The 16638-nt window shown below is 38.6% G+C and overlaps 1 protein-coding gene across 3 annotated transcripts in view; it reads right to left on the bottom strand.

Annotated features, from left to right (window-relative positions):
* The window catches only part of marchf7 (membrane-associated ring finger (C3HC4) 7), an 81975-nt gene that overhangs the window by 42604 nt on the left and 22733 nt on the right, over positions 1-16638 (bottom strand). For all 3 annotated transcript variants that reach the window (XR_005944638.1, XM_041201845.1, XM_041201843.1), the window contains exons 5-10: positions 15965-16072; positions 14060-15284; positions 11309-11484; positions 9963-10072; positions 6076-6189; positions 5397-5445 (exon numbers count right to left, since the gene is read on the bottom strand). Coding sequence is in view for 2 of the 3 variants with exons in the window: in XM_041201845.1 (XP_041057779.1) it covers positions 5397-5445; positions 6076-6189; positions 9963-10072; positions 11309-11484; positions 14060-15284; positions 15965-16072 (1782 nt within the window). In the remaining variant the exon portion in view is untranslated. The remainder of the gene's footprint in view (positions 1-5396; positions 5446-6075; positions 6190-9962; positions 10073-11308; positions 11485-14059; positions 15285-15964; positions 16073-16638) is intronic.

The following is a 16638-nucleotide window of genomic DNA, read 5'->3' as shown; positions in this document are numbered from 1 at the left end:
AGGACAGAGAAATTAGAGTATGAGAGAAAGCTAGCTAGAAATATAAAAACAGATAAGACTTTTTACAAGTATTTGAAAAGGAAAAGAGTAATTAAAGTGAGCGTGGGTCCTCTAGAGTCTGAATTTGGGGATTTAATAATGGGAAATAAGGAAGTATTGAAATATATTTTGTGTCCAGCTTCACCGTAAAAGACACAAATAACATCACAGAAACACTTGTAAATTAAGGGGTGAAAGAAATAGAGGGAGGAACTTTGAACAATTATCAAAGAAAGGGTACTGAGAAAACTATTAGAGCTGAAAGCTGACAAGTTCCCAGATCCTGATGGACTTCACCCTAGGGTCTTCAAAGAAGTGGCTGCAGAGATAGTAGAGGCATTGGTTTAAATTTTACAAAATTCCCTAGATTCTGTAAAGATCCCATCAGATCAGAAAATAATGAATATAACTTCTCTATTCAAGAAAGGAGGCAGAAAGCAGGGAACTACAGGCCAATTAGCCTATCATCTGTCAGAGGGAAAATGCTAGAATCTATTGAGGTGGTTATAGCAGGGCACTAAAAAATCTCAATGTATTCAGGCAGAGTCAACATGATTTTATGAAAGGGAAATCATGTTTGACTAATTTATTAGAATTCTTTGAGCAAGTAACAAGCAACATGGATACGGGGGGGGGGCAGCCTGCAGCAGAGGGCAAAGTATGCAGCTCTAAGTCTGAAGTTCTGCCTAAGGAGCCTTGGTGAGTTTCTGCATCATTCCTTCCCATCATTCCTGATCTAATTTTAATATTGCTGAAGAAAAAAAGATATGTTGCCAAAGCTTCTCAGCTCCCGTTCATGTGACAAACACAAGAATAGCAAATTTCAAATGATCAAAACAATTTATACTACAGGAGAAATTTAATCGAAAACTTATCCAAGTGTCAAAATATGTTGTCGCTATCTTAAATTATAAAAAGTATAAATTGTAGTGATCATTTGAAATTTGGTATTTGTGCATTTGTCGAGTGCAAGATGAAAAGCTTCAGCAACGTGCCTCTCTTTTCAGCAATATTCAAGTTCTGTACTACCAAGCAACTATTTGATCTAACTTTATCAGCATAACTTCCCTACTTTTCTCCCTTATGCATTTAAGGGAAGGCCAGGTAAGCATCACTCCTACATGACTCAACTATTCAGTACTGGCGAGTTCCACATTCTCTTCACTCTCCAATAAAGACGCATCCTTCAAATTCCCTTTTTTTTGGTGACTTTATATTGATGGCCTCTAGGTTTGCTCTTGCCAACAAGTAGAAAAGCACACTCTGCACCTACTCTATCAAAATGTTTCATATTTTTTAAAGTCCTCTCTTAGGTTACCCCTCAGCCTTCTTTTTTCCCCCCAGAGGAGAAACCCAACATGTCATCCTTTCCTGAGAAATATAACCTCAAAATTATGGTATTTTGTATATCATTTTTACACCTTTCCAGTGCAAGTATAATCTGGCAAATATATACTGCGTGGAACCAAGGTTCGATACACGTTTAGCCTAACTTCACCTTCACAAATTCAATCCTATCCCTTGTAAAAAAAAACCCTATTGTCCGATTTGCTTTAGTTATGGACTTATTGACCTGCATTGCAACATTTAGTGATTTGTGTATTTGTACTCATTCCTTTGTTCCTCTGCCCCATTTAGGTTAGATAATTTTCCTTAAGCCATCTCATTTTTCTTACCAAAATATATGTTGAAATTCATTTTCCAATTATTATACCCCATATGCTTGTTATTAATGCCATCTTGTAATTTGTTGCATCCTTTAGTGTTGACTATTCCACTCAATTTGGTGTCATCCACAAATTTGGACTGTTTTAGATTCCAAAGTCTAAATCGCTAACATAAATTGCAATCAACAGTGGTGCTAGCACTGATCTCTATGGAACCCCACTTTCCACCATCTGCCAGTCTGTGTAGCTATTGTTTACTTCTACTCTGCTTTCTTCCTTTCAGCCAGCCATCCATTCTGCTACTCACTCCTCCTCCAGACTCCTAGTTTATTTATTAGTCTATTATGTGGCAACTTACTGAAGGCCTTTTGGATATCTAGATGCGTTACACTGACTGCATTATCTTCGTCTACTCTGTTACCACTTCAAAGAATTCAAAAAAGTTGATCAAGCAAGGCTGCCCTCACAAGGACCTATGATAACAAAAGCATCACCTACAGGCATAATGGGGAATCGTGAAAGCTAAATTTAATATTGCAAATTTCGCAAAACATACAGGATCTACACAAAGATTTTAAAATGCTGTTATAGGTGCGTGCAGCAAATTGTCTACAGCTTTGTTCAGCAAGTTAGGATATAAGCTTGTCCTCCAGTGAACTGTTTCGTAGGCTGTCCTTATCACCTGTCCATGTTTGGTGGATCTCCCAGTACAAATTCCTTTAACCAGGGCTCAAAATACACAGGGGCAACAGGTGAATTGACCCTGGAAAGCCCCCAAAAAGCCTAGGAAAGTCCAATCACCAGGGCGACCAATAGGAAGAAGGTCACCCCATCTGTGAAAGTGACAAAATCTGTGATGAGCTGCTCCTTCAATCACATGTTGATTCTCTCTCACACTTGCTGCTGAGAGGATTGGGCCTATCAGCAGCAAGTGTGGGAGAGAATCAGCCTGTGATTGGTGGAGGAGGGTAGCACCACATATGCCTGAACACCAGAGTGGTGGTGGTGCCCTGTCCTGCCTCCTTTGCACACCAAGTTCCCCCAGTGCAATGCAGAAAGGATGGGGTGTAGCACCACATCAAAAGTAAAACCACCAATGCCCTGAAACACAAGCAGTAATAAGAATGTTGCAGATTATCCAATTACAGTGGTTAGAGTTAGATGACGTGGGGGCAGATGTGAGGTCTCATTTTTCTCCATCATCTGTGGGTTAGTGTGGTCTGTCAAGCTATCACTGAGGGCAGTAGTGGCTGCCATGCAGTTGCGCATCAGATGGCGGCACCTCCGCTTCTCTCAGAGCTGCCACCTCCACTGATGTTAACCGTCCAAGCATAGTCATCTCTTTCTTTCCCCCTCGCTTCCACCCCATTTTCATTTTATATACATATATTAAAGAATACTGGTGACATTATCTTCACTTCAGCTTAAAGTTGATCTTATTTTCCCCCCCATCACCTGAGTTTCTAGGATGGAGTTTTTTTTTTGCAGAAAATCAATATCCATAATAAACTGGAGAGTTTACCTGCAGGAGCAATGTCTCAGTAATAGGAGGTCTTTTTGATGTGCACCCCCTACCCCTTGACTGACTAAATTGCTTAGTTTTCCTTCATTTCTCTCTGATTTAAGGCTCATATTTTATAAACAAAAATATATATATTAGAAGGTCTTGTTTATTGTTTCCTGGTGACGTTATAAAGTTCAACAATTGTGGGGAGATCTCTCCCAGGTCAACACCAAAACAGGTAACGATTTTCATTTCGGAAACAGAGTTTGGGAGATTAACTTAATAAGTGTGCACTTGTTTAACTTGAAATCTATAGGCAAGATGTTTTTCTTAATTTAAGTAAATCACATGCACCCACCCCACATACTTGTCTTTGTTAAGAAAAAAAACAATCAATGCAGAACAAAAAGGTAATGTTACCACATGACTGCATCATCTTATAAAGCTGTTAATGAGAATGAAAAAAGAGCCCTGAAAAAGTAGCCCTTGGGAAAAAAAAATTTTGACCCCTGCCATAACACACTACAGGTATATGACACTATTTGTTGGAATGTAAGTCCACAGGCTCTCCAGTATCTGCAGTGCTTGAGAGTGTAGTGGAAACAGGTTCAATCCAGGCATTCAAGAGGGAATTGGATTATCTGAAAAGGATGAATATGCAGGGTTATGGGGAGAAGGCAGGGGAACGGCACTAGGTGAATTGCTCCTTCAGAGGGCCAGCAGACACGACAGGCTGACTAGCTTTCTCTGTGCTGTAATCATTCTACATTTGTTAGATAGCCACTAGCGACCTGTTGTGGTTAACTAGGTTGAACCAGCAAACTGTAATTCACTGGAATGAGTCACCTCAAATTCTGTATTTGATTAGTACTGCTGCAGGTTGCATTTATCCCCATGTACAAAAAATGAGAAGTGCATCTTATCAGGATAAATTAAATTTTGCCAAACTTGTTGCTGAATTTCAGGTGCGCTAATCATTCATACCATTATTAGTGTTATCCATTATCTCATTTATAGAATAAGAGTATATTATCACATCAACAATTAATGAGAATGCTCGAAAAAAAAAGCTCATAGGTGTTGCTACTTTAATTTTTAAAAAATCTGATATGCTACCAAGCTTTCTTTTATGACTTTCCCCTCCAACTTTTCCAATCAATTAGCTCGATTTCCCTCTCCTAAGGGCTTTGAATTGTTTAAGTATAGGTCCACGGCCAGTAGTTGCTCTCCAGTATATCAGCCATGGGGCTATTCTTCATGGGTTAGCCATCAACACACTGAAAGACAATATGCCATTTTCAAATTTCCCAAACTATTCTAACTGGAAATTCCTCTGAACTTGTCCCCTTCGCTGGCATCACATTGCCATATGTGGTGCAGAAACCCTTTTTACAAGTGTAAACAGCTATTCTATTTCATTACACTGCAGGTGATGCAATGCCAGTAAAGCACCAGTAGAAAGGAGTATTTTTTTTTGGCTGCCATGATAATGTAACTGACTTAATTGGAAGGAAAACCAAGGCCTCTCCTATTTTTGCATTCATGAGCTGGAACAGAATGAACAACCCTCTGCAGACAAACACTAAGGAATCACCTACAGAAAGGCACAATGCTCAAATATGGGCAGGTCTTAAGGCAATTTTAACAGAGTTGACTGAAGAATCCAATTCATCCACAACTACTTGCATTTATATAACAACTTTAAAGTTGGAAACATCCCAAAGTGCTTCACAGGCATATTAGACAAAAATGACAACTCTGGAAGTTCATGCAGTATATGTAAAACAGAAAGAGAGAGGGTGGGAGCAAATGTAGATATTTAATTATATTAGTGCTTCATTGAGAATCATTTAGTTTTATGGCCCAAAATTTTAAAACTTGACAGATAATGAAACCTGATGCACACACCTACTACCTGTTCAGTCAATAAAAATGCTCAAACTTAGATTTTTTTGCAAAAAGACATCTTTATAGTGTCTATTTTCAGCATATGGATCGTGACTTCTGAAATTTTCTTGTACTTGGACTTCCAGAATAACACACCACTGGAAAATCCAGAATAACATGCCAACAGGTTCAGTTTTCACAGACACAGACTTAAAATACAGTACAGTTCCAATAATGTGCAACAAAGACCACTGGATCAACCACAGTTTAGGACCCTAAAGGGTATCCGAAAGACCTACTTTCAAGATCTTGTATGTGCTGCTGTAGGGTTCTTGCCAGATGGATGAACTGAAAGCAAGAAAAGTGGATAACGTCAAAACCGCATATCTGGCTTCACCCAACGTACCAGAGTGAGGGGGGAAAAGTCATTACAACTCTCAAACATAATACAATCTAGCTGATAGATAATGTTACTAATTCAACACTGCAAAACAAGGTTGAGTTTAAAACTGCACCAACCATACAACCACACCAACCAACCATAAAAGCATAAAATAAATATTAAGGGTAGGTAATTCATTCTCTCACCTTACCCTGTGTACTAATTGAGCTGGTTCTTCAGATGCTAGTTGCATAAGCTACTAATTCTCAAACAAAACTCAAATGGTTGTAGCATGAAGCTAGCAAAACACCTTTGTTCTGAAAAGGAAATTAAATAATCTTTTTGCTAGTTGGCCTCCTAGCACTGCAAGTAATGTCAGAACATTGTTGGCCCAGTGACAAAGCACTGAAGTGATTTGGTGTTTATGGTCTATTTATGATTAAGCTGACAATAGTTATGCAACATTTACATAGGAGAGTTACTTTGATGCAAAGCATACAAATTGTCCAAATTAAAATAGTCCTATAAAATTAATAATCTAGTTTATGTTCACACTATTCAGATTTTTGTAATCCATTTTTCACTTATATGCTTACCCGAAGTCTAGTCCGTGTCTCACTTGTGCCACCCATCATGTCAGAAAATCTCTGTTCGCACAGATGAAGCAATAAAACAAGGTACAGACCAGAACTGATGAATTCGTACTGTGCCTAAAGAAATTGTTAACAATTAAGATACACAGGACCTAAAAATTAAAAATCCATACAACTGATAAGTAAATATGCAAAGATTTATGGGGTTCAACCATCTTCACCAGTCATGAATTAATGATCTTACACAAGCACATATATAGCACAAGCATGCTTTAGTGCTGTGAAGCTTCACTGTGAATGGCAAAGTGATCTCATATGAGAGAGAGCCTGTAGATCCAATCGAGTCTTTGTTTTTTAGTTACAAAAAAAAAAGTCAAGTTAAAATTGAGATGATATACAGTTCACACTGTATGCTACCAACTGTTGTGCATTCTATAATGTTTAATACCAGGAATAAACCTGCCAACAGAATGAAATGAACAACAGTATCACTCAAAATGAGTAAGTTCGTGAAAGGTAGATCAGGCTTAAATCAAGAAACTCTCCACATTCCAATGTGTTTGGGGGAGGGGGAGAAAGAGAAGAGAAATCAGATAACTCAATGATGAAAGTTACAAGGAAAGCAAAACAAAATTTTTCAGCAGTAAGTGACTTTGCTGCCCTCATCTCATTTGATTCTTTTAAACCGCACTGGCAAACTGACAGCAAGCAGTGAGGGTTCCTTGCCGGCAAATTGAATCGAAGATTTCCCGATTGCCCTGGTATGGATGAATCAAAGAAAGGGAGCTTAGGAATAAAACTAACAAATCACACTGACTTCAGGTATGCGCAGGACATTAAAAATGGTGAAACTATTGTTTGAAAACAAAAAGACAACAAAGACAACAAAAGCCACAATTCTTAAAAGTTTGCAAATCTGAAGTCATAGGAAGCCAAGATGATGATAAACCAATCATCTTAATTCCAATTTTCTTCCCTTCACTCAATGCTGAAACCATTCATTATTTGTTGGATAAGGTTTCATTTTGTAGGTCACTCTATAAAACCTTTTTTCCATGGCCCTTTTAGGTACATGACCTATTACAGAGATTGTTAGCAGGTCATTCAAATATGGCAAGCCACAACCAAGCCTGATCCTGTCCTTATCAGGGGAATTGCTGGATAACAAAAAGAAATCCTGTCCAATTTTCCCCTTCCTAACACTGGGACATTGATGATAACTGTAATGTCTCACAAGGGCTGTGAGGTCAACTGCAATACCCTCGCTTTGGTAGAAATTAGCCAATTCCGCACCGAGCATTAAACTAGGACCCTCTTGGTCCTGATGCCTCAGATACCCATTGAACAAATGAAGAGTCATCAGAGCACTTGAACATGCATATGCAGTGGCTGAGTAATTTTTTTTCTCCTCTTTCTTAGAGCCAGAGTGAGAGGTCGACAGCACAGAAAAAGCCCGTTGGCCCATCAAGTCTGCCCTGGTCAAACAAGTACCTAACTATTCTAATTCCATTTTCCCCCATTGGGCTCATAGCCTTGTACGCCAAGGCATCACAAGTGCACATCCAAATACTTCTTGAATGTTATGAGGGTTTCTGCCTCTACCACCCTTTCAGGCAGTGAGTTCCAGATTCCCATCACCCTCTGGGTGAAAAAAATTCTTCCTCACATCCCCTCAACCTTCTGCCCCTTAACTTAAATCTATGCCCCCTGATTATTGATCCCTCTACCAAGAGGTAAAGTTCCTTCCTGTTTACCCTATCTATGCCCCTCAATTTTACACACCTCAGTCATGTCCCCCCTCAATCTCCTTTGCTCCAGGGAAAATAACCCCAATCTATCCAATCTCTCCTCATAACTAAAACTCTCCAGCCCAGGCAACATCCTGGTAAATCTCCTCTACACTCTGTCTAGTGCAATCACATCCTTCCTATAATGCAGATTCCAGAACTGCACGCAATACTCTAGCTGTGGCCTAACCAGCATTTTATACAGTTCCAGTGTAACCGCCCTGCTCTTATATTCTATGCCTCGGCTAATAAAGGCAAGTATCCCATATGCCTTCTTAACCATCTTATCTACCTGTCCAGCTACCTTCAGGGTCCAGTGGACATGCACACCAAGGTCCCCTGATCCTTGATACTTCCCAGGGTCCTATTATTCACTGTGTATTTCCGTGCCTTGTTTGTCCTGCCCAAGTGCATCACCTCACACTTATCCGGATTAAATTCCATTTGCCACTGATCAGCCCATCTATAACCTCCTGTAATCTAAGGCTTTCCTCCTCACTATTTACCACCCCACCAATTTTTGGGTCATCCGTGAACTTACTGATCAACTCTCCTACATTCAAGTCTAAATCGTTTATATATACACCACAAACAGCAAGAGACCCAACACTGATCCCTGTGGAACCCCAATGGACGCAGGCATCCAGTCACAAAAACACCCCTTGACCATCACCCTCTGCTTCCTGCCACTCAGCCAATTCTGGATCCAATTTGCCAAATTGCCTTGGATCTCATGGGCTCTTATCTTTGTCATCAGTCTCCCATGCGGGACCTTATCAAAAGCCTTGCTGAAGTCCAATGCTATGCTATGTCAAATGCATTGCCCTCATCTACACACCTGGTCACCTCTTCGAAAAATTCAATCAAATTGGTCCAGACATGACATAAAAATAATTGGTCAGACATGACCTCAACTTAACAAAACCATGCTGACTGTCCTTGATTAAGCCCTTCCTCCCCAAATGAAGATTAATTCTGTCCCTCAGAATTGCTTCCAATAGTTTCCCCACCACTGAGGTTAGACTGACTGGCCTGTAGTTCCTTGGTTTATTCCTTCGTCCCTTCTTGAATAACAGTACCACATTAGCTGTCCTCCAGTCCCCTGGCACCTCTCCTGTGGCCAGAGAGGTATTAAAAATTACTGCCAGCGCCCGGCTATCTCCTCCCTTGCCTCACTCAACAGCCTGGGATACATTTCATCCGGGCCTGGAGATTTATCTACTTTTAAGCCTGCCAGGCCACTTAGAACCTCTTCCCTTTCTATGCTAATTTCTTTAATTATATCACAGTCCTTCTGCCTGATTTCCATACCCATGTCCTCCCTCTCACTTGTGAACACGGACACAAAGCATTCCTTTAGAACCCTACCTACGTCTTCAGCTCCACACACAAATTACCACTATGGTCCTTAATGGGCCCTACTCTTTCCCTAGTTATCCTCTTACTCTTAACGTACTTGTAAAATAACTTTGGATTTTCCTTTATTTTACCTGCCAATGTTTTTTCTTCCTAGCCTGTAAGTAACACTCCAAACACTAGCTCGTTGCTGCATCTAAGGATTGCTACCATTTTCTGTGAAAGACAGTGAAAGTTTTAAAACTGTTTAATTACAAAGAGACTATTTAGTCATCACTATTTAATTGCAAAGAGACTATTCTATCAAATGGTCTAAAGACATATTATTTAGAGGCTAGACGGCAGGAAATACTATATTGAACACAAACAAATGCAACAGATTGCAAACTTAAATGGTGAATTTTCAAAATCCTGATCATTGTTCAATAGGATTATTGCCCAAACAGAACAAGAGAGTGTGTTTCAGGAGCACAGAGCTCAGACAGCACAGTCTTTAGTGCAGAAGTAATAACTGAAATTTGGTGCCTGCAATCCTTACAAACAACTGAGAGTTATGCAAAGCTTTTCCCAAGTAAGCCTCTGGAATCACACGATATTAAGTTGGTGGAGAGCTGAAGATTTTTTCCAAGATCGATTATATATTGCATCACTTAATGCTAAACAAATAATGTAACAGTTACACTCAATAGCCTTTTCTTTTACATGTGGCAATCAATCACTTAAAAGCCCACACAAACCCATACACACCTGCTCATCTGCATGTGTCCTATACAATTCATGGACATTAAAATCTTCAAAATCCAGCTGCAACTTCTCCTTACACAATTCACAGGTGGTTACAGCAGTCAGATCAGCACCTGCATTAAGTTTAGCACACAATATCTATTTAATGTTTGGTTATATGTTTATAAATTTGTTAATACTGAATCATCACCTTTCTTATACACAACTCTTCATTCCTCATACATATCATTCTCATGAGGTATATGGACATGTTAATTAATGCTGCTAGATAGCAATCAACCCTGGACAGTTCCTACATACTTCTAACCTGAGAGAAGACCAAAATCAACATGCGAGCTGAATGCCAGTTGTGATTCAGTTTTCTTAATTCAGTTAAGCCAAATCAAGAGAACTTTTGATTTGCGGACTTTACAGTCAATATTTTGTATTTTATTATTTATAGACTTTTTCTCATTTTCTCATTGTATTTTCAATCTAATAGGTTCTCCAAACCATGTCTAGGTAAATGGCAGGCAGATAGATAAAAACAAAAAAACTGTGGATGCTGGAAATCCAAAACAAAAACAAAAACAGAATTACCTGGAAAAACTCAGCAGGTCTGGCAGCATCGGCGGAGAAGAAAAGAGTTGACGTTTCGAGTTCTCATGACCCTTCAACAGAACTTGAGTTCGAGTCCAAGAAAGAGTCGAAATATAAGCTGGTTTAAGGTGTGTGTGTGTGGGAGTAAAATACAGGATGGTTGGTCACCCTGACCCAGGCTTACTGTCAGCCCAGGTCATATGGCCCTTTCATTTACCCTACAATTAAAGATCCAGTCCCAAAATACAGTAATCTTATTCAAAAAATACAACCCTGAAAGTTAATAATCTTATATAGATTATTTTATATAGATTAATCTTATATAGATTATCTAATCTTAGATAGATAATCTGCTCTACGGCCTTAATCATACAACTGAGACTTGAAACCATTTATAGGGATTTTCCTTCAATTACTCTTTCTTAAATGGGAAGATTTAGTCCCTGTCAGTCTCTGAAAGCCCACAAACTTGTGAACTTGCAGGGGAAAATCATAGAATCCACATCCCAACATCGTTAGAACTAGAAACCCGAGTCTCAGTGAAAAGTTGTATTTTAAGAGCAGTCATACCCTGAAAACTAGTAGAATATGATCAAGGAAAAACATTTTTGGAATTATGGGTAAATAATTTAGGAACTTCAGTCCAAATGCAAGTTATTGATAAACAGCATGCAACTCAAAACCCTAACCCATCCCACCCAACAGCTAAAAATGATTAAAGTCATGCATCCTTTTGGCTACCATATCAATTATCTAGATACCCATCTTACCTGAATTTATTTTGGATTGCAACCATTTCTTCATGCATTCCTGATGAACATATTGCAAGCTACCAGTACAATTGCATGGCTGTATTAAAGGATTTGGAGGTGTTGTAGCTCCAGCCCCTATTTGGCAAATCCGACAGATATCTTCTTCTTCATCATCAGAATCCTCCAAAAGTAGGCTGTCATAAAGAAGCATACATTAATGACAAGTATATAATTTTGCATTTTTGCAAAATGAAGAAAAACAAGAAGGACTGCTGCACCAGTGCAATGGATTTCAATTCCAGGTGACATATTACCATTGTTGGATAGAAGATTCCTTCCTGCTCCAAAACCCTAAAACACCGAATCTTCTACAGAAAACAATGCAGCTGGTTTTAAGAATTTTTAGATTACTATGAAAAAGTAAATTAGCAAGTATATGTCACTTGTTTTCATACCATATTGAAGGAAAGCTGAGGAATGAAGGTGGGAAATCAGTACTTTGAGCTGAATGGAAGTTCTTCATTTTTGGTCTGCTCTACTCCTGAGATTCCTCAGCAGTACAGATTACAGAAGTGCCTTAGGGCTACTGTAAAGCAGTTCCATTGGCACCCCAGCTGAATCGGTATCAGTATTCCTGGGCTAGAGAAAAAATACACACAAAATCCCACTTCTTATGCAGTTACCTGGCATAAAAAAAGTGTGGGACTGGGCTCAGCTTCGTTGTCTTCAAGTCGTCTTAACATCACTTACTTTTAGGCTTGCACATGAAAAATGGCCACATCTGAAGTAAATAAAAAACAAAATATGCTGGAAAAACTCAGCAGGCCTGGCAGCATCTGTGGAGAGAGAAACAGAGTTAATGTTTTGAGTCTGTATGATTCTTCAGAGCTAGAAGAGTCATATTGACTCTAAGCGTTAATTCTTGTTTCTCTCTCCACAGATGCGGCCAGGCCTGCTGAGTTTTTCCATCATTTTGCATTTTTAATTCAGATTTCCAGTATCCACATTATTTTGCTTTCACATCTGAGGTATACTTGGTTTATTTAAAAGTTAAGGATGTCATCAAAATCTCTGAAGCAGATTTTTTTTTGAAAAAAAATTCCAGAGCTTTAGCAGTATATCTGTAGAGTCTTAAGGCAACATGGCATGCCTACCGAATGGATATTCTTGGGCTGAAACATATCCTACCTTAAGAACCACACATTATCTTTGGAGTTTCAGCTTGTAAATTATGTTTCATCATTAGGAATTAATTCTCTTATGAGATAGGGCTCTTGCAATCTTGGCAAGGAATGTGGGCAATTCCAATTGCTGGTCAAAAGATTTTACCCAATGAATTTGTAAACAATGGTTTCTGTCAAAGTTATTAGGAACGTACCTCCCAGCCCAGGCAGCCAGTTTATTTCTTTAGGTATATGGTGTTTATAATGTATCCAGTCTTTACACACATCAACAGGAAGCTTTGCGCAGCTCTGCTTTTAGGTTTGGCTCTCCGATACTTTTATCTTAGTAATCTGGATTGATCAATACCAGAATATGGGAATAAATCATAAAAGTTCCAAATAGTAATAAAAAGGTGAAATAGAAATCAAGTATGCTGTGATAATGCAAGTTGTCTTCCACCCCCACCAGGTAAACAAAATGATTCAAATTTTCAATAATCAGGTCTATTCCCTTCCTCTCCCAATTGCACAGACAAAAAGAATCTTAAAACAGAAATAGCAGTAATCTGACAAATTATATCTCCTATTTCTACCACCTGTACAATTACCTGCAATATACGCCGCAAAAGGAAGTTTCTTGGTCAATTTGAGGGACACAATGGCTTGTTGCTCTTCTCAAAATTAACAGTTCAATTACAAACGTGTGACATAAGAAATGCAGCAGGTAGTTCCTTGGCAATTCAATTAACCATGTTAAGAACTCTTCCTGCAAATGTCATCTGAAAATAAACATGAATACAAAAAAAGCTAACACTGTTTCTGAAAACTTAAGAGACTGCTGGGAAAATACAAATTTCAGGTGGTCAGAAGTGAAAATTATAGACCAAACAGCACCATATACTGGAAGATGCAAACATCTGATTTTGCATTGCATTTTCCTGTCCTGACAGGATCAAGCCAACATGATCAAACGTTGTTCATTAGAAGGGGAGTTTTTAATATTCACTTTATGGTGCAACAGAACTTTATTTTGTGTTTCAAACCATGGGAATCTGTCCACAATAGACAACCAGGGTATGAAATGGACAGTCAACTTGAAATAGTCACTGCGCATCCATGACAGCAAGGGTAAAAATCTTAAACATTATGTGCAGGATACATAGGGAAAGAAATGCATAGAAAACCCTTGCTTATCAAGTGCGTAGTCATTTAAGCCTCAAGATGCTTGCTTCCAAGACAAACCAGCCAGTCAGTCCAGATCTCTTCTGAAGGACTTCTTCTATTCTTCCCTCTCCCTCCAAACCCAACCAGCTCTTAAAGAAAATTGCCATTACTTTCTCTTCCTGCTGGACATTGCAGTCTGGAGTGTTGTTTTCTCTATAAGTCAACACTACATGATTAAAAAAAAACTTCATGCCCGTACACATCTTTCCCTGAAGGAAAGGAAATCCCCTATGAGAACAACAAGCAACAATATATGTATGTTAGCAATGCAAGGGAAATCTGAATGAGGTGCAACCAAAGTAAGTTTCTTGGTAGCTTAATAAATTGACGTTAAGAAAAAATATATAAAGACAGGTATTGAGGGATGATATATAAAATATACCTTTCTTGTAATTTTCTGAGTTTTTCTGGATCCCTTGAAGATGTACTATCAGTTTTCTGCTTTTCTGGAGCCTCTACATGACTTCTAGATGGACTTGCAAAGTCTACTGCTATCAGTATATTATCAGAGAATTCATCTCCAAGGCCATATGGCATAGTAAGGCGTATTACAGAATTAGGGAATATCCCTGCAATTCCTGAACTACTACTACCACCACCACCATGAAGGCTCTCTGGTAGAGATGTTGGAGTGCAAAACGTGGAGCTGCCTGTAGTGGTGGAGGTCAAAGCCATTGAAGAAGCTGCAGTAGCACCCTGGATAATATTTGGTTGTTCCCTGCTTAAGTTTTCACATGTTCCAACTTCTCTTTGGAGGACTGGTGAGTGGTCTGCTCTTGCTTCATTTATGGTACTATGAGATGCGGCAGCCATTCTTGCAGTTTCATCTCTTCCTTCCCTTCTCCTTCTGTTGAAGAGAGGGGTACACCTGTTTCGTAATGATGATGATAACCATGAAGCAGTATTTCGATTTTCAGAATAATCTGGCCTTGAATTTACCAAACTTTCTACACCCCCATTAATATTTTGAGACTGTGAAATGTTTGGTGCTCCTGCTCTCCTCCATCTCAAAAATCCAAATCCCTGAGATGATTCAGAGGATTGATTGTTTGAAAAATTAGTGGCATCATGTCTGCTTGTGCTATTAGCCTGTGCAAAATTTTCAGATCTTCCACCTAATGATATATTATCTGAATGCCCAAAGGAATGTGTTGTTTCAAAAGGCCTTACAACTGAATGCCCCTGGTTGGATCTTCGGTTGCCAGAGAAAGTCGAAGACATACTGGATGCCAGGCGGGACAACAGCTGTCTAGGTCTACACCTATTGCTAGATTCTGCTACAAAGTCATTTAGTGGTCTTGGTTGCAACACAGACATATTTCTCCTTTCCGGGGTTACTGATTCTGAAGCTCCAGATCCAGTTCTGCTATGCATAAAACCACACACTCTACTTCTTTGTGGTATCACTTCAATGTTTGTTAAGGGACGACTGCTATTAGAGGACCTGGAAGAACTGCTACTAGAGTCTCTTGAGATTACAGGTCGACTCTCTGAAGGCAAGGAAAGTGCTCGACTTAAGCTTGATGTCGTGCGTCTCAAAGATCCAAACAATGTGTCCCTCGGTCTTGCACCTTGCGCATAGGACGATAAAACTCTATCTTCAAGATCTGAAGTAGGAAAATATATTAATGTAATTAAACAAACCCTTAAAAGTTGAGAATGTCTGCTCAAATAGCTCTACATATATTAAAGAGGTCCTTGCAACAGGTTTGGGTAGCATAACAAAGCCATGAAATTTCATTTGGTTGTTGACCTACAATGCCAGGTACATCACAAACAAAGCAATTCATATTAGTGGGGTTAATGGGATACTTTCACTTGCATCTAGCATGCACCTCATCATGTTTATTTTAGACCTGAAGTATCAGTCTCCGAAATAAAGGACTCTCCTAAAATACAGGAATCCTTTCAGATAAACCATTATAATATAAACAAAAAATATTTAGAACGGAAGATAAATTTTTGGAATGCAGCAAGTATTAGAACTTTCTTTTAGAAGAACTACTAGGAGGCTGTTTCCTCTTTTAATATAACATTTTTTAAAAAATTTGAGCTTTACTCAAGGTTTCAGTAATTACTGAACTTCACATTATAATGTGGGTATTCTATTGCGCTGATAGTTAATTTTTGTGCAAAAAAATATTGTACTCTTATGTAGTTAAGTTCAGGATAGCCATGAAATGTTGATTCACAAAATAAATATGTAAAAGTATTCTGAATGAGTGAACAGCATTGAGAATAAACATGATGAATTGATATTCCTGACTATAGTCGTCATCTTCTTCACCTTCAGCATTGGACTCTGTTCCTTCACTGAGGGTAGTTTCAGGTCTAGATGTTGAACTGAATTGCACTGCTGATGATCTTGGAAACTGAGTACACCTCCACATCGAATCTGAGAAATGAAAAAGTGGTTTGTTTAACAAGTTTTGAAACCTGATATGGAATATAAACCAATACAAGATATAGACAACTACCTACAATAAAAACGGAAATAGAGATGAAAAATATTTTAAAATGAACAGCTGACAGTTTTCTACAATACAATAATTAATATGTAGAATTACAATAAGTTTTGTTGGGGGAAAACAGTCAGACATACAGACTACAGAGATCCTCGACAACTGTTATTCAACCCATTTAAAATGAAGAAACATCATGGAATGAAGATGAATCAACCCATTCAATTGACAAAAACAACTCACGCACTTCTCAAGGCATTTGATTTTCAGAGCCAGTGGATTACAGGGCAGTCAAGGCTGAAAACTGATAGTGCATTTCACCTTTCAGGTGTTGTGTAGTCTGTCATTCTGAATTTTATCCCACTCCATGTTCAAATGCAATACTCAAGACTTCACTTTCCAAGTTATTATATATACTTGACTTTTCAACTATTATCTTTTATGGAAATTGCCAAAAATATGTAGATGTGCAGCAAGTTTTAAGCAAATAGTTTTGTAG

The sequence above is a fragment of the Carcharodon carcharias genome, chromosome 12 (assembly GCF_017639515.1).
Source record: "Carcharodon carcharias isolate sCarCar2 chromosome 12, sCarCar2.pri, whole genome shotgun sequence".
In the NCBI taxonomy this organism is placed as follows: Eukaryota; Metazoa; Chordata; class Chondrichthyes; order Lamniformes; family Lamnidae; genus Carcharodon; species Carcharodon carcharias.
Note: the sequence above shows the minus strand (reverse complement) of the source record. Positions and strands in the feature narration are given on the sequence as shown.